Source organism: Halichoerus grypus, chromosome 2 (genome assembly GCF_964656455.1).
Source record: "Halichoerus grypus chromosome 2, mHalGry1.hap1.1, whole genome shotgun sequence".
NCBI classification, from domain to species: domain Eukaryota; kingdom Metazoa; phylum Chordata; class Mammalia; order Carnivora; family Phocidae; genus Halichoerus; species Halichoerus grypus.
The window spans coordinates 91678938-91704684 of NC_135713.1; the positions used below are offsets into that span (position 1 = coordinate 91678938).

General features: G+C 41.3%; 1 protein-coding gene across 3 annotated transcripts in view; it reads right to left on the minus strand.

The window, feature by feature from the left end:
* RASGRF2 (Ras protein specific guanine nucleotide releasing factor 2) overlaps window positions 1-25747 on the minus strand; it is a 233432-nt gene that overhangs the window by 86173 nt on the left and 121512 nt on the right. Inside the window, exons 16-17 of one of the 3 annotated variants that reach the window (XM_036067409.2) lie at window positions 10151-10279; window positions 6886-6975 (exon numbers count right to left, since the gene is read on the minus strand). The exons of 1 other annotated variant lie outside the window; for it this stretch is intronic. In XM_036067409.2, coding sequence (XP_035923302.1) covers window positions 6886-6975; window positions 10151-10279 — 219 coding nt within the window. The remainder of the gene's footprint in view (window positions 1-6885; window positions 6976-10150; window positions 10280-25747) is intronic. One more of the 3 variants, XM_036067419.2, reaches the window with a different exon arrangement.

A 25747-nucleotide genomic window follows, 5' to 3' on the forward strand; every position in this document is an offset into this window, starting at 1 on the left:
CTATTATTGCTTATTTGCCTTATTGCATTTATTATAAAAGTTCAAAAAACCAAAAAGTCCAGGAAACCATAAAGTTTTTTAGTCTTATATGAGATTATTGTTTTTTGAGGATTATTTTTGTTTTATGATCACGGAGTCATCATTAGTGAAATTATTTCGGACTCATCAGAGTTTATGGTTCTTTCATTATTGAAAGTATTATATGCTAATATTTTAAAATATGTAGTCTCTTCAGAGAATCAGGAGTCCTAGGTTGATTTTTTTCTTTCTTTTTTTTTTTTTAAGATTTTATTGATTTATTTGTGTGTGAGAGAGAGAGAAAGAGAGAGAGCACGAGTTGGGGGAGGGGCAGAGGAAGAGGGAGAAACAGAGCAAAGAGCCCCACTGAGCAAAGAGCCCCACATGGGGCTCGATCCCAGGACCCTGAGATAATGACCTAAGCTGAAGGCAGCTGCTTAACTGACTGAGCCACCCAGGCACGCCCCTTTTTTCCGTTTTTCTAATTAGTCTCCTCCAGCCTAAGATTTTCACCTTCAAAATAAATGGGATTGTTTCTATTACCACCTTTCTCACCATGGAAAAGTTCTGCAGAACCAGGATAGAATCCTGGAAATGCACTAAAGGGCATATCCTGAGCATTACGAGACTATCAGACTCCTGACAAGACTGCAAGATGCAGGGCTAGCTTCATGTGTGCGACCTGTGCTACACGGTGCCCCAGGCTTAGAGGGGCCGCACTTGGTTTAATGCTCAACTCTCACTGTCTTGAAATTCTTCAAAACTTTTTAAACAAGGGGACCAGCACTTTCTTATTGCACTGGGCTCTACAAAGAATGCAGCCAGTTCTGGCAATAGAGCATACCTCCTTGAAATAGTGCAGAACTCCAAGAGATGAGAACATACCAAGGAACAAAGACAGCAGGACACAGGGAAGGAGGAGATAAGTAAGAACTAAGATAAGGGGTATTGCACAGAAAATTAAAAGGTGGTGAGAGCCCCAAATGAGAAACACTACATGCAGCCAGCATTTTAACCTTAGACTTCTCAACACCGTTGCTAACTTGGGTTAGATAGCCTCATTCCTTTGATGTCCTGATTACCAGGAAATAGGACACTGGGAAATAAGAGAATTAGACTGAGAAAGTGAGCACAGTCTTTCCAAGGATGGCAGATAGTGGAGCAGTGATTCTTAGCCTTATTTCTGTTTTCACACAATTCACATTGCAACACATTTCCATCAATAACATCTCTCCGTTTTGGAGTGCCTGCCTCTGGGAGGAAGCTGATCAGAATCCTCGGGGGATAGGGGCATATATATATATATATATTTTTTTTTTTTTTTTTTAAGATTTTTATTTATTTATTTGACACATAGAGAGAGACAGCGAGAGAGGGAACACAAGCAGGGGGAGTGGGAGAGGGAGAAGCAGGCTTCCCGCTGAGCAGGGAGCCCGATGCGGGGCTCGATCCCAGGACCCTGGGATCATGACCTGAGCCGAAGGCAGCCGCTTAGCTGACTGAGCCACCCAGGCGCCCCGGATAAGGGCATTTTGAAGAAGTCCCTGACCTCATTCCACCCCAGTTACATACCATTGAGAATCACTGCAATGAAGTATCTACATAGTATTAACTTTCTGAGTTTGAAACAGAAAATTAATTTGTGATTCCTGCCTGAAGTTAGTTTTACCTTGTGAAATAGACACTGGAAAAAGCCCACATTCTGTGCCTTTCTTATAAGTTCATTCAATAAATAGATAAGCCATTTTAAACAGAGCTGAGTGTTCTCACAAATCCTGAAAGAGACTGCAGACAGCAGGGTATATGTAACATTAACTTAATTCATGGTAACCAATATCCTACTGAAAATTTAATCCAATTCTCAGTTGGATAACCACTTGGAGATTTAATCCAATTCTCAATTGGAGATAAATGCTTCCTCTGACCAAATTATATCATAGTACTTAAGGCCCTCGTTTCTGCGGTCTGGTGAAAGAAATCACAGATCCTCAATACCAATTGCTAGCCAAGTAAGAATCTACCCACGGTGACTGACTTCACCGGGGCTCATCTCTCTGGGGTCACCAGCTGCTGTACCTGTCAGGTAAATGCCAAGTGGACCTATTGGTGGGAAGAAGATGAAAGAAATGGGTGCGTTGCAGACAAAGACAGAATCAAGAGTCAGTAACAACATTAAGCAATTCCAGTTTCCCAAGATCTTGTTCTTTCTGAACTCGATGTGGGATTAGAGGTACCACTGGGGCAAAGAAAGGAGGAACTTGGTGGTAGACAGATCTGAGTGAGCCTCATTCTCAGTAACTGTAAGAACCAGGGCCAGGCCCTCCACCACTCTGGCTCTCACACTTGCTTGAGAATCTATAAAACAAGATGGAGAAGAATGGTCCCTGCTATTACTTCCACGGTGAGGGGGTGATGATGAGGCAGCCTCCAGATCTTTCAGATAAGATTACCCAGTGAAAGCAAAAGTGGTCAAGTGGAGGAGAAGAGATGGACTTCCTGTAGAACAGCTTGGCCAAAGGAATAGGAAACAATCAGGGGGAAGGCACTATGGCGATCAGGAGTCTATTGCTAGGATGTAAGCCTGTCTCAGGAAATCTCATCTGTATCAACCTACCCTCCAGATGTAAGTGATTACAGGAAATCTGAGGTCACACACTGGTGGTTCACAGCCAAATGTGGTCCCCAGAAGTATTTTGTTTGACCTGGATGGTATTTTTAAAGAGTATGGATTCATTGCTAGCGTTTAAAGACAGATTTAACATGAATATCCAGCTTTCTGACTTTCCTTTCAAATAGAAAAGAAAGAAAGAAGACAGATCTGACAGCCCTCATCTGTGATCCGTTGTGGCAAAATCAGGGGGAGCTGGTAAAGGGGAGCCCTCTTTACACACAGCATCAGCTCTCCAGCCCATCCTTCAGTTACCTGCCCGGCCCTAAAATGAAGGAAACTGAAATGCAATCAAGTAGCAGTTAAGTGATGGGAGTGAATCAAAGACGTGAACAAGCACAATCAACTATATTGTACCTTTGCTGAGGAGAGATGGTAATAGAGGAGAAGGGTCTCCTGGAGAGGGCAGCACAAAGAAAGTGAACCTGGCAATGCAACATGGTCAGGAGACAGGGTGCCCAGGCCAGCTGGAACAAGGCTCTGGGTCTGCTTGAAAGCATATGAAAGACATATGATGAGCAGAAGAGGTGTTCCATGTGACCTAGCTTACTGCGGGGCTCCTTCCCAGGAAAAGAATGCAGTGACCACCTGACACGAACATTCCTAGCTGCTGTGCAGGCTGGTACAGTTAAAGATGTAACTTCTCAGGTCCAAAATTCTTATTCTGGGCAGAGAGAGAGAGAGAGAGAGAGAGAGTGTGTGTGTGTGTGTGTGTGTGTGTTTAAAAATAAGAGTTGGAATCATTGCTAATTTAAATTTGATTTACCAAAGCTCTTTATTTTTCAATAATAGTGATAATAATGTTTTACTTAAAAATATAAATTAGATACATTCTATCCCCAAAACTTTCAACTATCTATCTTTGGTGAAATAATGAAAAAATGTTTTTTACTTTGAAAAAAAAAATAATGGAAAATAGGTCCCAAACTGGGATACCTCCAGTGGTGAGGGAGGTGAGGCTGACAAATCAAAAAAGAGTCATTTATATTTAGGAATAAATGCAACAAAACAAATGTAAGACTTGTATGCTGAGAAATAAAAAACATTGCTGAAATGAGCACAGATATAAATACATAAAAAGACATTCTACATTCATAGATTAAAAGACTAAATATTGTTAAGATTGACAATTCTCCCCAAATTGACCTACAGAATCAATAGAATCACTATAAAAATTCCGAGGGAGACTTCCAATTTCAGCTCTGACGTGTAAAGAACTTAGAAGCTGACACATTTGTCTTTACAACAAATAAAACGTGGACAACCTGAAAATCAATGACTTTTCTTGGACACATCAGAAAACTGAGGTTGCAGGACAAATGACCAGCCCCAAATCTGGAGGGACCGGTGCATCCTGAGAGACACAGCTGATATCTGCTTATCGGGAGCAGAAGTTGCTGGAGCCAGGAACTAGCAGCAACCCTGAATGGTCATTTTGACCAACTGCTAGAGGCTGCGTGTGGACCAGCATTACCGTGGGAACTGCTGAGGGCTGCCTTCGTAGGGGGTCCCCACAATATTTCTGGCTCTTGCAGGGAAGGGGGAAGAGCACCATTGTGAAATATGCCCAGAGCCTTCTCTGTAAAAAGGTCTACTCTGCAGGGGAAAAGACTGCCTAAGCCTTACCCAGCTTGGGGAAGAGCATCCCTCCCACTCCTGTCTTATCCAAGGAGAAAATAATGTACTCCAGGGGGGTCAGAGCTTCCATGAGATAAATTGGGAATGCTGCAACCAGAGAAAGAACAAACACATCTCCAGAGTCCAGCAGTTCCCCAGCGTGGCTCCCCACTAGGACGACCTGGGGAAATTTAAAAAATGCTGATGCCCAGGATGTACCCAGACCAATCAAGTCAGAATTTCTGGGGATGGGGCCAGGTACCATGATTTTTAAAAACTGGCCCAAGCCAAATTCACACCAAGTTCAGATCTATTATTGACTACACAGGCTTGAGTGGTTTGGCAGAAAAGAAAACAGATTATGAATTATCTACTTTACAAGTACCAAGTAATTACCAGTAAAGAACTCACTACTTCTCTAAGCAATTGTAACTGTGCCATGAACTTTCCCATGAGTACATTAGACCATTCCTCTATTTTGTTAATTTACCTTGACTTGCATAGAGAATGGTAAAACATATCATCTGCTCACAGATAACCAAGAGTTGCTTGTAGAACCTCCCTGCCATTATTTCTAGTCTTATACAAATAACCCACCTCACACTTTCATATTTCACTTTAGATGATTTCATGAGCTCTATAATTAACCCTAGGGCTTCAGGTGTGTAGTAAGCATCACGATGTGGCCTGATATGTGTATTCACTGGATGTGCATTTCTATTCGTATCACAACTATATCCAAACTGCACCTGCAGGTTCCCTGTATCAGCAACCCTCTGAAATGCACACAGTTTAATTTCTACTTTAATGCAGAGCTTCGAAATTTGAGCAGATGCTTAAAAATGCATTGCAACCAGTGTAGTGACACGCAAGACCTTGCTAATCATCCTTCATCTCGGTCTTGTATAGAGTTAAAGCTCCACTACAGGAAAGGGCACTTGACTGACTGATGATGATGACTGGTCCCACCCCCCACTCTCCAACTAACAAAATTTCCTATAGCTACCGCAATTCCAAGAATGATTGGGCTGGACTCATAAGCTTATTTAGTAGGAAGCCAATGACACTTAAGCCTCAGAGCCTCTCACTGTGTATGGGCTTCTTCCAAAGCCCTGGGAGCTATCCTAAAGGTTTATACTTGTGATTTTGTATTTTTTTTCTTTGAGGCAATTATATAAGTGTTAGGCCCCCAAATTCTGGATCTTACTATATAAGTGGGCCCAATGTAACTTGGCTGCCAATCAGAAGGCAAGTACTAAATACACTGTTAAATCTTCATAATATGAAGTTAACAAGGATTGCTTTAGGGTTGCAAATATACCCACAGAATTAGGCCTTCCTTCATCTCCAATGAGGAACCGCCAGTAGAGGCAAAGGGAACATGATATGGAAGGAGAGACCTGCCTATCTTTGGAAAGGGCTGGCATCTAGGTCCTAAAGGAAACCAGTGGGGGGAAAACCCAGGCTTTTCCAGTGTGTGTGGAAATTAGGCAGGCCCAGACCCTGATGGGAATTTGGGGGGAAGGTTTTGAGAACAGTTAGAGCAAATATACCCAAATTTCCTGACTACGTCCAATGCATCATGTGTGACAAAATACTGGAGGTGGAATGTGGTTAATCTGCAAAGATTTCCAGTCAGATGGGATACATACATATGTATGTATAATTCCTATGGTAGTTCATGTTCATTATAGAACATCTCTGTTTGTTCTTACTTCAATTTAGAAAGAATTCACACAGATAGTACTTACTAGTTACTATTGTTGAATACAGGTTCATAGGCTTTGGAAGTGGACTCTTTTGTGGTAGGTGAACAATGGCTAATTGACAAAATACACCCTCACTCATGGTTCTACAAAGCGTGATGATCAGAACCCATGGGGTTAGTTTAGGTGAAGACCCCCACAGCAACAAAGCTGTTTAAACCACATACAGATTTGTTAAGCAATAGTCCCTCCAACCTCCTTCCCTCCACAAGCCTTCCCGACCGCCTTTTATATGCTTTTACCATTTTACTCAATTATAAAGGAAACACTTGTTCCTGGTAATTTGGCTAAAAAGGTTAGAGAACTCCATAAAACAACATGGGAGAAATATCACATCCTTCTGTGATACAGAAGTTCTTCAAAGTATCACCCACACAACATCAGTATAAAACTTACCTGAAGGCGCTTATTAAGAGACAGTGTACGGGTGAAGGACAGTGGGAGATACAGGCTTCTGGCTATGAAATGAATAAGTCAGGGGGATAAAAGGCACAGTGTAGGGAATATAGTCAATAATATGATAGCTACATTTGTGGTGAGCACAGCATAACATACAGAGATGTTGAATCACTCGGCTGCACACCCAGAACTAGTATCAAATTGTGTGTCAACTATACTCAAATAACAAAATTAAAAATAAGTTAGTACATAAATAAATAAGTAAATCAAAGGCCGTCCAACACGCTGACTTAGAATGGGAGCTGGGAATCTGCCCCCTTAGTGAGCTGCCCAGTGTCTCACCGACACCGGCAGGCAAGCGCCACTGATTTAGTATACATTCCCGTCAGTTGTATGTGGCCGCTCAGCCCCACTCACCTGGTGGACTTCCGTGTCCTGCCGCTGCCGTGGCAATGGCAAAAGCAGACGCCGGCGAAACAGAGCAGTGGGAGTTGTCGGCCACCTGTCCTGGTTATGCAGAAGAATGGAAATGGCATGGTGAGGCAGATGGGTAATATTCTGTAATGAAAATTCTCGTTTTCATTCCTGCACTAAATGAAGGGTTGGGCCAGACGCCCTGTATTGTCCTTGTTAAACATCAGTAATTCCACTCTAAGTGCAAACCAAGAGAACTGAAAGCATATCCACGCGAAAACTAGTACATGAATATCCCTAGCAGCATTACTCACAACAACCGAAAAAGTACAAACACCCAAATGTCCATCAACCATGGAATGGATAAACCAGATGTGGTAGAGCGATACAAGGGAATATTATTTAGCCACAAAAAGGAATGAAGGATGATACCTACTACATCAATGATCCGTGACAACATTATGCTAAGCGAAAGAAGTCAATCACAAAAAGGCATGTATTGTATGAGTCTATGCATATGAAATGTCTGGGAGAGGTAAATTCCCAGAGACAGAAAGTAGATTGGTGGTTGCCAGAGGCTGGGGGTCAGGGGGTGGGGGTGGGAATGGGGGGTGACTGCTAATGGGCACAAGGTTTCTTTTTGGGGTAATAAAGATGCTCTGGAGTGAGACAGTGGTGATGGCTGCCCGATCTTGTGAACATATAAAAGCCACTGAACTGTATACTTGAGAAGGGTGAACTTTATGATATTTGAATTATATCTCAATATAAAAAAGTTTTTAAAAAATTTCCTACATCATACTACCATAGAATTTTCTGCTCAAAACACCTCTAAAGTGAGGATGCATTCTAAAATCAAAAGGATGCTCTGAGCACCCTTTTGCAGCCCCTTCTCTCCCCAGACATTTTACGCACAGCATCTGATAATACTGATGTCAACCTCACTTTTTTCCTCATTCAGGCTTTTAGTGAAAATAACTCATTGTGATTCTGACCTGAGGGGTTTTTATCAGTTTGCCCCTAAAGTGATCTAGTCATGCTTAAAATAAATAAATATGAGGCAAGGCAAATAGCTGCTTAATACACGCAAGTAGAAAGCACAGAACAGCTCTACCCTCTCCTCTAGCAGTAGCCTTTAAATATTTGTGGAACGACGTGGCGAGTAGACAGATGAACAGGCAAAATTTCAGCTAAATGGCAAGAAAATGTGTGACACTGTCCCCATTTGGATCCTCCGTTTTGTCACAGATTTCAGCTTCCTTCCCATGTTCCTATGTCTCTGGGATGTAGTCACATCAGCGAAGAAACAAAGGACTTAATTCACAAACAGGATGAGGATTTCCAAATAATGCTTATATAAATTTAAAAATTTTATATATGAATATAAATATATGAAAAAAGACTATAAAGCAGAGCCTTGATAATAGTGATCAAGTGAATAGTATTTATTTCTCACCTTGGTAGAGTTTTGCTTCCATAGGCTTTGGCCCCAAACTCTTCCAGGTTACCATGAACTCAAGAGGGGGTCTGTCCCATGTGGCAATGGTCAAGGAAGTTGCCAAGGCCTGGACTGACCAAAGCTCTAGGAGTAGTAGAGAGATCTGGCTAACCCCAAAGTAGACCCTGTAACAAGCCAGGGGAGTCCTGCTTGCCACTTTCATTTACCAGAACCACCCAAACGTCAGGGAGATCTGTGATTGATCAGGAGCCAGAAATTGGTCCACTCCCCAAGGGCTGATATCCATCTGGGTGAGTTTTCTAACAACAGCCTGACCCAGGTTAGCTTCTCTTGGAGTTGATCCCAATGACAACAACTTCTACCACATGACCAAGGCTACAAATGAAATGGCCATTTGGAGCCTTTTGCTAAACTGTTCTACTTAAAGCAGGAGTATGAAAGTCAAAAAATGTTTACATTTTACTTGGATTACCTGGGGTGAATCTGGTTTCACATCTGAATAGTTTTCTAGCTTGAGGAGAAAAAAGGAAACATTTCAAAAACAACTGCTGTGTTTTTTTGTTTTTGATTAGTAAAGAAAGATGTAAGGATTAACAACACATCCGTTTGTTTTTAAATATTTCTAAGGTTTAAAAAGTGTTTAAAGTCTGTAATTCCTAGTAGGAAAACGTTATCTGAATGCAGACCCTAATGGCAAACCACTGTAAAAATGTTTCAAAAAACAACTGTTATTTGAATTTTTTTATTTGAACAGTGGGGAGATAAAAGATTTCTACCTTTTGGTCTGATGGTTTTTCCTCCAATTAGAGGATATTTGGTATGTTCTAAAACAAATTATGGGTAATGCTTTATAATTTTTGTAACTATAGAAAATACACCAGTTTCTGCCACATGAACAATAATGATAATTGGGGTCCCATGCAACTAGACCTTATTTTATTTTAAATTCCTTATTTAAATTCAATTTAGTTAACATATACTGTGTTAGTTTCAGGAGTAGAATTTAGTGATTCATCAGTTTCATATAACACCCAGTGCTCATTACATCAAGTGTCCTCCTCAATGCCCATCATCCAATTACCCCAACCCCCCACTTCCCCTCCAGCAACCCTCAGTTTGTTTCCTAAAATTAAGAGTCTCCCTCTCTGTTTTCAGCTTATTTTATTTTTCCTTCCCTTCCCCTATGTTCATTTTTGTTTCTTAGATTCCACATATGAGTGAAATCACATGGTGGCAAGGATGTGGAGAAATGGGATCCCTCTTACACTGTTGATGGGGATGCAAACTGGTGTAGCCACTGTGGAAAACAGTATGGAGTTTCCTTAGAAAGTTAGAAATAGAACTACCCTACGACCCAGCAATTGCACTAATGGGTATTAATCCAACTGGACCTTATTTTAGGTGAAATAGTGTTCTTCTTAATAAGGTCCCCCCAAAACTGTGGTGTCCCAGATGAGCCTACTTAATACAGACTGCACTGGGATTCACGACAAGGTATCAGAGTCCGGGAACATTTTGGTAAAGGCAGCGCTGAGATTCTTCAACCAGCCATCCTCTGAGGACAAGCCTCTTGATTCATGTTACTCCACAGAGTGCATTGCAATGATGGGGCAAATCAGTATTAGTTACACTAATGACATATTCTCTAATCATTCATTTCTCCACTACTTGATAGTAACATTGTTTCCTTCCAACAATTTTAGCAACTGAGACCAAAAAATATTTTGGGAGTACAACAGGCAAAAGAAAGATTCCAAAGCTAGGAACTACCTTTCGTGTTTATATTTCCACGGCTCCTTCTGAGCTTACCTACAGGCTGACGATAACGGAGGTGCTGAGGAGTGGAGGGTGACCGGCAAGGTGAAAGGTCCGTGGTGTCCGCCACCGGGGAGCTTTCCACTCCCGCTCGGTCCACGGGTGCAGACTCTAGGACAGCTGCTGGGAAACATCGGGAATTTTAACAACCCAGCCATGAATTCAAGACCTTCTTATCGGTAGTATGCACAGAAACACAGAGGTTTATTATGGATAACAGACTTCCAGATTAGTCTACATTTTTAAAGGGCTTTAATATGAAATCAAGTGATGCCTCCTAGCAGAGTGCTAATGTTGCTAAATCTCAATGCAGTGTCTTCTTTATCCTTGTCTCACTGACCCTACTGAGCCTGGCTAACCGTACCCAGTCCTTTTCTGCCCAATACAACAGCAGATGTTCAAAAGAACAGGGTATGTGCTGTGGGGAAGAGGGACATTTCCAGATTGTAAATCAGACTGGGATCAAAATTGGGACTTGACTAATTCTTTGCTTGGGTTACCCCCTTACACCAACTGAAGTTTGAATCTCTACCAGTGTCCACCCCCGCCCCCCAGAAGCTCTGGGGACTCCTAAGGATCTACAGCTGCCCTATCCAAAATGGTAGCATTAGCCAAATGTGACTAGGTAAATTTAAATTAAAATTAACTAAAGTCAAATTACTATTTCAGTTCCTTACTTGCACTAGCCATATTTCAAGTGCTCAGTACCGAATGTGGCTGGTGGCTATGGTACAGGATGGCGGAGATATAGAGCATTTCCATCCGCCCAGGAAGTTCTATTGGATAGCCCTGATCTAAAGCTACAGATCAGCAGGAGGCAAGTGGAAATTTTTAGAACGAACTATGGGGAGAGTTTAAGATCATTTGAGCCTTTTCACTGCAGCTAAGGTCCCATGAATAAAAGACACATCATTCTAGTCACATTAGGCTATTACTGATGATGTTTCTGTACCACTCGCCCTGGCTTATTAACCAGGTAAAACTACAACTATGCATACGTTCTTTCACGGAAAAGCACAACCAAAAAGTCATAAATTTCCAGCGACTCTTGTATTTCTTTTTCCTAGGGCTTTTCATTAACCCATAACAGCGCTGTCACCTCCACTAACTTTCCATGACCCCTGTCGGCAGGATTGTTCTCAGTGTGGCTCCCTTTGCCATTCCATTCAAGATTTTACTCAATAAACCCTTCTAAAATCCCTGATGACTTCTTGCATGTGATTTACTTCCTTGGAAATATGGCCACAATTGATTTACTTCCTTGGAAATAAGGCCACAATTCGGCTCTTTTGCAATACAAAGGGGCCAGGGAAGGGAAATGGTTAGGCGCTTTCCCCGAATGACATAATTACAGTAAAGTTGGCAACGATGCAGGATACAGACAAAAAAATCCATGCTTAGCTGTTAGTTTTATTATTTTCTAAATAACTCCCTCAAAATTCTGTAATGGAAGGCATCTGCTCTGCAAGAGCAAGCAGAATACCAAATACATGTCCTTGGGCTGATTCAACCATTCAGTCCTCTGAGGCAAATGAAAAAATCATTTCGTCAGCAATTATACTGAACCCGAAAAACTTCCCAGTGAAAGAGATGGTCAGGCCCTGAATATCCCCCGAAAGAACAGGAAAGCAAAGAATAACACTGTGAGCAAACAGGCAGCTACAGAGAGAAGAAACCATGCCAGCAGGATGGGGGAGAAGCAGCATTTCCTTCTGGCATGTTCACTTTCAATCAAGTTCCATGCAAACAGCTTTGCTTTCAGGACGAGTAGGCAGATGTGGGCTCAAAACAAATGCTAAAATTGGGAGCACTTTCAGCCCACGGCAGGCAATTTTCAAGCTAAGCACAGAAACAGACACCAGTGATGTGGGCCGTGCAGCAACATTTCGGCTGGGTTGCACAGCCGTGACCCGAGTGCACACTGGCAGGTGAGAGGCCCCAACACAGGGGGCGGTCCTGTGCCTTCCCTTCCTTGCCCGCCACTGGCTGGATTTTTGTGGAGATCCCACCTTCGGGTGGAATACAGATGTAAGTTGGGCTGAGATATGCACTTCTAAAGAAGATCCAGGGTGGAAGAAGGAAGAAAGGAGGGCACTAATGAATAATAGGTGAGCCTGGGGCAGATCAAGGTGGGGGGGTGGGGTGGGGGAATAAAGTGCATTCATTTCCCTTCGAGGTTCATCGTTTTGCTCACTTTGAGGCATAGTTCCTATTTCTCTTCTTCCCCTTTATATCATTTGAAGTTTTCTTGCCAGGAAATATTGCAAGGCTAGCATTAGCACTGCAATGACAATAAAACTGGACAAAGGTCACTAGCATTTTCCACACGGTGTGCCCTGAAATGTCTAGCTGATCAGCAGTGAGAGAGACCTATGGCCTCAGTAGGGACCTAATGGATGAAGCTGGTATTACGCAATGAGGTTGTACAAAGTTGTATCCTGAAGTGAAAAGCCAAAAATGTATAAACTATTGGCACAGAATTCTTATTCAAGTTTGCCAACTGTTTTAAGTGTTAACATTATGCAAAACACATGCAAACATCTTTCAAATTAAAGACAGATCAGTGTCTCCCTTTTCCTTGCCGATTAGAATTTTCAAGACTAGACACAGCAGCACTCTTGGCTCCTACAGACATCGTGTACACACACACACACACACACACACACCACACGCTGAACCTGTCAGACTGACACTGAAGTGTTTTACCCATGACTTTCTTAGGCCTGTTTATGACTGACTAATATTGCTCATTTACCAGTGCAAAATAAAAGAAAAATCTATGATTCCTTTGTTTCACCTCTTCAGAAAAATGCCACAGAGCTCCCTGGTCTCCAGTGTTAATTCTAAGCTTTCTACTCACAGCATTTCCTTTATGGGAATCCACAGGATCAACTGTTCTCAAGTTCCAGTAGGAAGAAAAGATGTGCCTGTACACCAGTCTACTCTTAGGTTTCAATATGAATCACATAATTGATCATTTTCAGAACCCAAACGAGGGCGACTCTAGGAACTGCAGAAGACCACACAGTGTTGTGTTCTCTGTTCACTAACCATACCCTTGGCCTCATACAGTTTTTCTTCATTGCCTGATTTCCTTATTCATTTTATTTTTAATCCAGCTGTACCATGTTCCTGTTTGAACTACCACTTTAACTACTGGTTAGGAACAGGTAGGAACAAGATGGGAAGTAAATACATTAAAAGTAATCAGAATACAGCTACAGAAAGGGAAAAGAAATAAAGATGTAAAGGGGATGGAGAACCATCTATCATGCTAATGGACATTGAAAGAAAATCAGAGCAGCCATATTTATATCAGACAAACTCGATTTTAAACCAAAGACTGTAACAAGAGATGAAGAAGGGCATTATATCATAATTAAGGGGTCTGTCCATCAAGAAGACCTAAATATTTATGCCCCCAACTTGGGAGCATCTAAGTATATGAATCAATTAATAACAAATATAAAGAAACTCATTGATAATAATACAATAATAGTAGGGGACTTTAACACCCTACTTATAGCAATGACAGATCATTTAAGCAGGAGATCAACAAGGTAACAATGGTTTTGAACAACACACTGGACCAGATGTACTTAACAGATATATTCAGAGCATTTCATCCTAAAGCAGCAGAATAGACATTCTTTTTGAGTGCACACGGAACATTCTCCAAAATAGATTACACACTGGGTCACAAATCAGCCCTCAACATGTACAAAAAGACTGAGATCATAGCATGCATATTTTCAGACCACAACACTGAAACTTGAAGTCAACCACAAGTAAAATTTGGAAAGACCACAAATACATGGAGGTTAAAGAACATCCTAGTAAAGAATGAATGGGGTAACTAGGAAATTAAGGAAGAAATAAAAAAGTACACGGAAGCAAATGAAAATGAAAACACAACAGTCCCAAACCTTTGAGATACAGCAAAGGCAGTCCTAAGAAGGAAGTGTAATGCAATACAGGCCGACCTCAAGAAGCAAGAAAAGTCTCAAATACACTCCCTGAAGGAGCTAGAAAAAAGAACAGCAAAAAAAACCCTAAAGCCAGCAGAAGGGAAATAATAAAGATTAGAGCAGAAATAAATGATATAGAACCAAAGGAAAAAAAAAAAACAGTAGAACAGATTAACAAAACTAAGAGCTGGTTCTTTGAGAGAATTAATAAAATTGATAAACCCCTAGCCAGACTTATCAAAAAGAAAAGAGAAAGGACCCAAATCAATAAAATCAGGAATGAAAGAGATCACAACTAATACCACAGAAATACAAACAATTATAAGAGAATATTATGAAAAATTATATGCCAGCAAACTGGGCAATCTGAAAGAAATGGACAAATTCCTAGAGACATACAAACTACCAAAGCTGAAATAGGAAGAAACAGAAAACCTGAACAGACCCATAACCAGCAAAGAAATTGAATCAGTAATCAAAAATCTCCTAACAAACAAGAGTCCAGGGCCAGATGGCTTCCCAGGGGAATTCTACCAGACATTTAAAGAGTTAATACCAGGGCGCCTGGGTGGCTCAGTTGGTTAAGCGACTGCCTTCGGCTCAGGTCATGATCCTGGAGTCCCTGGATCGAATCCCGCATCGGGCTCCCTGCTCGGCAGGGAGCCTGCTTCTCCCTCTGACCCTCCCCCATCTCATGTGCTCTCTCTCTCTCATTCTCTCTGTCTCAAATAAATAAATAAAATCTTTAAAAAAATAAATAAATAAATAAAAAATAAAGAGTTAATACCAGAGTTGGGGGGAAGATGGCAGAGGGGTAGGGGACCCTATTTCAGCTGGTCCGCGGAATTGAGCTGGATATCTACAAACAGAATATCGCAGGCGGTTGGTTTTGAGGTACAAAGTGGGGAGCCATGATTCTGCGGGCAGATATCGGAGGATAAACGGCAGCAGGAGGGTGCCTGGCCGTGGGGATCCTACACCGCCAGTGAGCAACAGCCTCGCGCGCTGCGGACGGGGCACAGACTCGCAGACCAGTAGTGGCGGGGAAAGGACTCTAGGGCAGCCCCCGGGACGGAAACCCGGAGCGGCGGGGTCGCGCCTGCGAACTGCAGTCCCCAGGATGGAAACCCAGAGCAGCGGGGTCGTGAGCGCTCCAACTGGGAGCGGCTGGCGGTTTTAGAAGCACAAAGGGCAGAGACGCGCCCCGACCTGGAGGCAGGACTGGGAGCGCTGCGGAGGGGCGCACAACCCAGGACGCTGCAGTTTATAGCAGCACGGACAGAAACGGAGACGGTGTGGCCTGGAGAGCTCACTGAAGAACAGACTGAGGTCTCTCTGCTCTGAGGCAGAGGGTTGGAAACGGTCTCTTCTGCTCTGACTCGCGGAAGAGACGCGGAAAGCTGCCAGGGAAAGCTGCCAGAGAACAAAAGCCCCAAAGACTGATTCCCACTGAGCCCATCCCCCACAGGGCAACTCCGCCCAAACAGGGTTGCCTGAGTAACAGCGCAGCAGGCCCCTCCCGCAGAAGACAGGCTGGGAAAACAAGAGGCCAGCAACCCTAAGGTCCCAAGAAAACAGGTGCATCTTGCTTGGGTTCTGGTCAATAATTTGGACTCTATACATTCCCTCAAACACCCATCAACAGAATGACTAGGAGGAGGAGCCCCCAAAATAGAAAAGACTCAGAGATTATGACTTATGCTGCAGATTTACAAATGGATGCAGATATAACCAAGATGTCGGAGATGGAATTCAGGCTAGCAATTGTGAAGACAATGGCTAGAATGGAGAAATCAATTAATGGCAACATAGAGTCTCTAAGGGCAGAAATGAAAGGTGAATTGGCAGAACTTAAAAATGCTATCAATGAGATCCAAACCAATCTAGATAATCTAACAGCTAGGGTAACTGAGGCAGAAGAGCGAATAAGCAACCTGGAAGACAATATAATAGATAAAAAGGGAAAAGAGGAGGCCAGGGAAAAACAACTCAGAATCCATGAAAATAGAATCAGAGAAATAAGTGACACCATGAAGCATTCCAATGTCAGAATCATTGGAATCCCGGAGGGAGTGGAGAGAGAGAGAGGACTAGAAGATGTATTTGAGCAAATCGTAGCTGAGAACTTCCCTAATCTGGGGAATGAAACAAACATTCGAGTCCTAGAGGCAGAGAGGACCCCTCCCAAGATCAAGGAAAACAGGCCAACACCCCGGCATGTAACAGTAAAACTTGCAAATCTTAGAACCAAGGAAACCATCTTAAGGGCAGTTAGCGGGAAGAGATTCCTTACGTACAGAGGGAGGAACATCAGAATAATGTCAGACCTATCCACAGAGACCTGGCAAGCCAGAAAGGCCTGGCAAGACATATTCAGAGTACTAAATGAGAAGAACATGCAGCCAAGAATACTTTATCCGGCAAGGCTTTCACTTAGAATGGATGGAGAGATGCAGAGCTTCCACAACCGGCAGAAACTGAAAGAATATGTGACCACTAAGCCGGCCCTGCAAGAAATATTAAGGAGGGTTCTATAAAAGGAGAAAGACCCCAAGAGTGATCTACAACAGAAATTTACAGGGGCTATCTATAAAAACAACGTCTTCACAGGCAACATGATGACAATTAATTCGTATCTTTCAATAATCACTCTCAACGTGAATGGCCTAAACGCTCCCATAAAACGGCACAGGGTTGCAGATTGGATAAAAAGACAGGACCCATCCATATGCTGTCTATAAGAGACTCATTTTGAACCTAAAGATATATCCAGACTGAAAGTGAAGGGATGGAGATCCATCTTCCATGCCAGCGGACCTCAAAAGAAAGCTGGGGTAGCAATTCTTATATCAGACAAATTAGATTTTAAACTAAAGTCTGTAATTAGAGACACAGAAGGACACTATATCATTCTTAAAGGGTCTATCCAACAAGAAGATCTAATAATTGTAAATATCTATGTCCCCAACATGGGAGCAGCCATCTACATAAGCCAACTGTTAACCAAAATAAAGAGTCATATTGATAACAATACATTAACTGTAGGAGACCTCAATACTCCACTCTCAGCAATGGACAGATCATCTAAGCAAAAAATCAACAAGGAAACAAGAGCTTTGAATGATACATTGGACCAGATGGACCTCATAGATGTTTACAGAACATTCCACCCTAAAACAACAGAATACTCACTCTTCTTGGGCGCACATGGAACTTTCTCCAGAATAGACCACATACTGGGTCACAGATCAGGTCTCAACTGATACCAAAAGATTGAGATTATTCCCTGCATAATCTCAGACCACAATGCTTTAAAACTGGAACTCAATCACAAGAAAAAATTTGGCAGAAATTCAAACACTTGGAAGCTAAAGACCACTCTGCTCAAGAATGTTTGGGTCAACCAGGAAATCAAAGAAGAACTTAAACAATTCATGGAAATCAATGAGAACGAAAACACATCGGTCCAAAACCTATGGGATACTGCAAAGGCGGTCCTAAGTGGGAAATACGTAGCCATCCAAGCCTCACTCAAAAAAACAGAAAAATCCCAAATTCACCAACTAACTCTACACCTTAAAGAACTAGAGAAAAAGCAACAAACAATGCCTAAGCCATGCATTAGAAGAGAAATAATTAAAATTAGAGCAGAAATCAATGAATTAGAAACCAGAAACACAATAGATCAGATCAATGAAACTAGAAGTTGGTTCTTTGAAAGAATTAATAAGATCGATAAACCACTGGCCAGACTTATCCAAAAGAAAAGAGAAAGGACCCAAATTAATAAAATTATGAATGAAAGGGGAGAGATCACAACTAACACCAAGGAAATAGAAACAATTATTAGAAATTATTATCAACAACTATATGCCAATAAACTGAGCAATCTGGATGAAATGGAGGCCTTCCTGGAAATCTATAAGCTGCCAAGACTGAAACAGGAAGAAACTGACAACCTGAATAGGCCAATAACCAGTAACGAGATTGAAGCAGTGATCAAAAACCTCCCAAAAAACAAGAGTCCAGGGCCTGATGGATTCCCTGGGGAATTCTACCAAACATTCAAAGAAGAAATAACAGCTATTCTCCTGAAGCTCTTTCAAAAAATAGAAACAGAAGGAAAACTTCCAAACTCATTCTATGAGGCCAGCATTACCTTAATCCTGAAACCAGGCAAAGACCCCATCAAAAAGGAGAATTTCAGGTCGATATCCCTGATGAATATGGATTCCAAAATCCTCAACAAAATCCTAGCTAATAGGATCCAACAGTACATTAAGAGGATCATCCACCATGACCAAGTGGGATTTATCCCCGGGATACAAGGGTGGTTCAACATTCGCAAATCAATCAATGTGATAGAACACATTAATAAGAGGAGGGAGAAGAACCATGTGGTCCTCTCAATTGATGCAGAAAAAGCATTTGATAAAATACAACATCCTTTCCTAATTAAAACTCTTCAGAGTATAGGGATAGAGGGAACATTCCTCAAGTTCATAAAATCCATCTATGAAAAACCCACAGCGAATATCATCCTCAATGGGGAAAAGCTGAGAGCCTTTCCCTTAAGATCAGGAACACGTCAAGGATGCCCACCCTTGCCACTACTGTTCAACATAGTATTAGAAGTCCTAGCAACAGCAATCAGACAACAAAAAGAAATAAAAGGTATCCAAATTGGCAAAGAAGAAGTCAAACTCTCTCTTTTCGCAGATGACATGATACTTTATGTGGAAAACCCAAAAGACTCCACCCCTAAATTACTAGAATTCATAGCAATTCAGTAATGTGGCAGGATACAAAATCAATGCACAGAAATCAGTTGCTTTCTTATACACTAACAACGCAACTGTAGAAAGAGAAATTAGAGAAACAATTCCATTTACAATAGCACCAAAAACCACAAGATACCTCGGAATAAACCTAACCAAAGAGGTAAAGGATCTATACTCTAGGAACTACAAAACACTCATGAAAGAAATTGAAGAAGACACAAAAAGATGGAAAAATATTCCATGCTCATGGATCGGAAGAATAAACATTGTTAAAATGTCTATGCTACCCAGAGCAATCTATACCTTCAATGCCATCCCAATCAAAATTCCAATGACATTTTTCAAAGTGCTGGAACAAACAATCCTAAAATTTGTATGGAATCAGAAAAGACCCTGAATCGCCAAGGAAATGTTGAAAAAGAAAAACAAAGCTGGGGGCATCACGTTGCCCGATTTCAAGCTATATTACAAAGCTGTGATCACCAAGACAGCATGATACTGGCACAAAAACAGACATATAGACCAATGGAACAGAATAGAGGACCCAGATATGGACCCTCAACTCTATGGTCAAATAATCTTTGACAAAGCAGGAAAAAACATGCAATGGAAAAAAGTCTCTTCAATAAATGGTGCTGGGAAAATTGGACAGCCACATGCAGAAGAATGAAACTTGATCATTCTCTAACACCATTAACAAAGATAAACTCAAAGTGGATGAAAGACCTCAGTGTGAGACAGGAATCCATCAAAATCCTAGAGGAGAACATAGGCAGTAACCTCTTTGACATCGCCCACAGCAACTTCTTTCAAGATAAATCTCCAAAAGCTAGTGAAACAAAAGCAAAAATGAACTTTTGGGACTTCATCAAGATAAAAAGCTTCTGCACAGCAAAGGAAACGGTCAACAAAACAAAGAGGCAACCCACAGAATGGAAGAAGATATTTGCAAATGACACTACAGATAAAGGGCTGGTATCAAAGATCTATAAAGAACTTCTCAAACTCAACACCCAAAAAACAAATAATCAAGTCAAAAAGTGGGCAGAAGATATGAAAAGACACTTCTCTGAAGAAGACGTACAAATGGCTAACAGACACATGAAAAGATGTTCATCATCATGAGCCATCAGGGAAATCCAAATCAAAACCACATTGAGATACCACCTTACACCAGTTAGAATGGCAAAAATGGACAGGGAAAGAAACAAATGTTGGAGAGGTTGTGGAGAAAGGGGAACCCTCTTACACTGTTGGTGGGAATGCAAGTTGGTACAGCCACTTTGGAAAACAGTGTGGAGGTTCCTCAAAAATTTAAAAATAGAGCTACCCTATGACCCAGCAATTGCACTACTGGGTATTTACCCCAAAGACACAGATGTAGTGAAAAGAAGAGCCATATGCATCCCAATGTTCATAGCAGCAATCTCCGCAATAGCCAAACTGTGGAAAGAGCCGAGATGCCCTTCAACAGATGAATGGATAAAGAAGATGTGGTTCATATATACAATGGAATATTACTCAGCCATCAGAAATGATGAATACCCAACTTTTACATCAACATGGATGGGACTGGAGGAGATTATGCTAAGTGAAATAAGTCAAGCAGAGAAAGTCAATTATCATATGGTTTCACTTATTTGTGGAACATAAGGAATAGCATGGAGGACATTAGGAGAAGGAAGGGAAAAATGGGGGGGGTAATTGGAGGGAGAGATGAACCATGAGAGACTATGGACTCTGAGAAACAAACAGGGTTTTAGAGAGGAGCGGGGAGGGGGTACTGGTTAGCCCGGTGATGGGTATTAAGGAGGGCACGTACTGAATGGAGCACTGGGTGTTATAGGAAAACAATGGATCGTGGATTACCACGTCAAAAACCAATGATGTATTGTATGGTGACTAACATAACATAATAAAATTAAAAAAAAAAATAAAGAGTTAATACCTATTCTTCTCAAACTGTTCCAAAAAATAGAAATGGAAGGAAAACCGCCAAACCCATTCTATAAGGCCAGCATTACCTTGATTCCAAAATCAGACAAAGACCCCACTAAAAAGGAGAATTACAGGTCAATAACCATGATGAACATGGATGCAAAAATTCTCAACAAGATACTAGCAAACTGAATCCAACAGTACATTAAAAGAACTATTCACTTTGATCAAGCGGGATTTATTCCTGGACTACAGGGGTGGTTCAATATTCACAAATCAATCAAAGTGATACACCACATTAGTAAAAGAAAGGATAAGAACCATATGATCCTCTCAACTGACACAGAAAAAAAAAGCATTTGACAAAATACAGCATCCATTCTTGATAAAAACCCTCAACAAAATAGGGATAGATGGAACATACCTTAACATCATACAGGCCATATATGAAAGACCCTCATCCTCAACGGGAAAAAACTGAGAGCTTTTTCCTCTACAGTCAGGAACACAACAGGGATGTCCACTCTCACCATTACTATTTAACATAGTAGTGGAAGTCTTAGCCTTGGCAATCAGACAACAAAAAGAAATAAAAGGCATCCAAATAGGCAAGGAAAATGTCAAACTTTCACTATTTGCAGACAACATGATACTCTATGTAGAAAACCTGAAATACTCCACCACAGAATTGCTAGAACTGATACATGAATTTAGCAAAGTTGCAGGATATAAAATCAATGTACAGGGGCACCTAGGTGGCTCGGTTGAGTGCAACTCTTGATTTAGGCTCAGGTCATGATCTCAAGGTAGTGGAATTGAGCCCAGGGTCAGGAAATGTGCTCACTGTGGAGTCTGCTTAGGATTCTCTCTCTCTCTCTGTCTCTCTGCCCCCTCCCTGCTGGCACTCTCTAAATAAATAAATAAAATCTTTAAAAAATATATTCTCTTCCTTTCTCTCTGCCCCTCCCTCTCCCATCACACATTCTCACTCTTGCTCAAAAAAATAATTAATTAATTAAAAATAAAGAAAGAAAAGAAAATCAATGTACAGAAATCTGTTTCATTCTATACACCAATAATGAAGCAACAGAAAAAAAAAATCAAGGAATCAATCCCATTTACAATGATACCAAAAACTGTAAGATGCCTAGGAATAAACCTAACCAAACAGGTAGATCTATGCTCTGGAAACTACAGAACACTTATGAAAGAAATTGAAGAGGGCACAAAGAAATGGAAAAACATTCGGTGCTCATGTATTAGAAGAACAAACATTGTTAAAATGTCTATACTACCCAAAGCAATCTACACATTTAATGCAATCTCTGTCAAAATACCACCAGCATTTTTCACAGAGCTAGAACACACAATCCTAAAATTTGTCTGGAACCACAAAAGACCCCAAATGGACAAAGCAACCCTGAAAAAGAAAAGCAAAGCTGGAGGAATCATGATTCCAGACTTCAATCTATATTACAAAGCTGTAGTCATCAAAGCTATATGGTACTGGTACAAAAACAGACATCTGGATCAATGGAACAGAATAGAGAACCCAGAAAGGGACCCACAACTCTATGGTCAACAAAGCTTCAACAAAGCAAGAAAGAATATCCAATGGAAAAAAGTCTCTTCAACAAATGATGGGAAAACTGGATAGCAACATGCAGAAGAATGAAACTGGACCACTTTGTTACACCATACACAAAAATAAATTCAAAATGCATAAAACACCTAAATGTGAGACCAGAAACCATCAAAATCCTAGTGGAGAATACAGGCAGCAACCTCTTTGACTTCAGCCGTAGCAACTTCTTACTAGACATGTCACCAGAGGAAAACAAAAGCAAAAATGAACTATTGGGACTTCATCAAGATAAAAAGCTTCTGCACAGCAAAGGAAATAATCAACAAAACTAAAAGGTAGCCTACACAATGGGAAAAGATGTTTGCAAATGACATATCTGATAAAGGGTTAGTATCCAAAATCTATACAGAACTTATCAAACTCAACACCCAAAAACCAAATAATCCAGTTAAGAAATGGGCAGAAGACATGAATAGACATTTCTCCAAAGAAGACATCCAGATGGCTAACAGACACATGAAAAGATGCTCAACATCACTCATCATCAGGGAAATACAAATCAAAACCATAAGACACCACCTCACATCTGTCAGCATGGCTAAATTCAACAACACAGGAAACAACAGATGTTGGTGAGGATGTGGAGAAAGGGGAACCCTCTTGCACTGTTGGTGGGAATGCAAACTGGTGTAGCCACTCTGGAAGACAGTATGGAGTTTCCTCAAAAAGTTAAAAATAGAACCACCCTATGATCCAGCAATTGCACTACTAGATATTTACCCAAAGGATACAAAAAAACAGATTTGAAGGGGTACATGCACCCCAATGTTTATAGCAGCATTATCAACAATAGCCAAGCTAATATGAAAGAGCCCAAATGTCCATCAACTGATGAACTGATGAATGGATGAAGAAGAGATGGTGTGTGTGTGTGCACACGTGCACGCATGTGTGTGTAATGGAATATTAGTCAGTCATCAAAAAGAATGAAATCTTGCCATTTGCAACAATGTGGGTGGAGCTAGATGTACTATGCTAAGCGAAATAAGTCAGAGAAAGACAAATACCATATGATTTCACTCATATGTGGAATTTAAGAAACAAAACAGATGAACATATGGGAAGGGGGGGAAGAGAGAGGGAAACAAACCATAAGAGACTCTTAATGATAGAGAACAAAGTGAGGGTTGATGGAGAGAGGTGGGTGGGGGAGGGGCTAGATGGGTGATGGGCATTCAGGAGGGCACTTGTTAGGCTGTATGCAAGTGATGAACCACTGAATTCCATTCCTGAAACCAATATTGAACTGTATGTTAACTACCTAAAATTTAAATAAAATTTTGAAAAAAAAATAAGAAAGAATGATGTAAAGAAGTGGCCAGGAGCAAAGAAGTGGCATGGAAGGACTGGGGGGCAATTGGTGAGCGATAAGGGGGTGCACATTAGTGGATGTGAATAAGAAACAAAGAGGGTAGAGGAGCTGCCATCTCTGGAGGAGAGGTTGGCCCTAGTGTGCTTCATCAAGTGCCATGGGTCCCACTTGACACAATCCTGGAACTTCTCCAACACCAGAGTGAGAACAGCTCTGCATTTAACAATGACCTGGAACAGCAAAATGACATTTCTAATTCATGAACCACGTGGATAAACTAACTCTTGAAAATCTAACTGCAAATCATTTGTTTGGGGGAAATCCAGTGAAAATCGGGGCATTAAGCCTTCTACTATTTTTCTAATGTGGCAGAGAACCTAATTTTTTTTTTAAAGATTATTTATTTATTTATTTGAGAGAGAGAGAGTTCGCACAAGCTCAGGGGATGCGGGGGTTGCAGAGGGAGAAGAGAGGGAGAGAAGCAGACTGTCACACAGGGCTTGATCTCATAACCCGGAGACCAGGACCTGGGCTGAGAAGCCAAGAGTCGGACGCTCAACCAACTGACCACCCAGATGCCCCTGAGAACCTAATATTTTTACCACACCATTATTCATAGGTTTTCTCCACCTTTGGCCGCCAGTCATAAATGTTCAATGCTGCCACATGACAAGCTCTCCAGCTGCCACGAGCTGAGAACACAGTGATTGCAACTCTGTCCAACATCTGCACTGACCAGTCCCTAGGAGCCTTTGTCAGTGTCCTTCATTTGGATCTTAATCCAGTTCTTTCTCATTTATCTTGGTCTCCCTGAGTCTAACTTGAATAGGGGAAAAAACTACTGATTCCCACCAGTGACCGCATCTCCATCCTAGATAGTAGGACAAACACTGGACCACTGCTACACGCTCTGGGCTTGGGCGTTGAAGACCAGAACTAGGGAACTTGGTGAGCAATGTCACAATCTATAACAAGTTAAGAGGAAGAATTAGCCACGATGGGCAATGGGCAGCTTGACTGAGGACCTCTAGAACCACGACATGAATTCAGACTAAACTCAAAGCCATGACATGCTTACTCCAAAAGCTCTCCTAACTCCAAATAACACAAGAATCCAGACTTACCCCCAGACTTCTATTTGCTGCAATCCAATTAAAGGAAGGAACAGACCTTCCCATATTCTGGGAAGTCCCTATACTTCCCAGGGCACCCTGCCCCAGGGGGCAGGTCTGTGATAAGCTTCCCTAAGTCGCTCTCTCCACAGAAGTTCCCAGGCACTGGTGCTGGATGGAACCCCAAATGTACTTATCAGTTTGCGTGCTGCCTCATTATTCCTGAGAAGAATCCATCATGATTCTACTAAAGCTTGTTGTTCTAATGACTTTTTAATTATCTTCCTCCTTCCCTCCTCCTTAGTTGCTAACTTGTCAATTTAAAGAATTTCTTGTTTAAAAGGGTGCTACTTTTGATGATGACAACCATCCAGTTAAAATTCCATTAAGTACTTCACTCAGGAGGCTTATTTTTAAATTATCTGAGCTAGGGAATATATAGAAGTTTCAAGCAGGTAGAGAAGCAAGGGTCTATGCTTCCATCTCGGTGATCCTTCTTGAAATCTGGACACTTTGATTAAATACCCAATTTTTTTCTATGTCATCAGTAAATAAATCAGTTATCATACAGAAAAAAAAAGCTATTTGCTAATTTGGCTATGAAATCTTTTTTATTTTCACCACAGAAAACACTAAAGCAACAAAAGTCACCTCCTCTAACCCCTACATTGTACTGAACTACAAAAGGTAAGGTGACAGAACACAGGATCGTTGGTTAGTTAACTGAATGTTTTGCTTGACTCATTCAACAAAAATTATACCTGCCAGTCACTGGCCAAGGCACTGAGAGTACACAGATGAACAAGATAGACAATGTTGCTGATCTTATGGAACT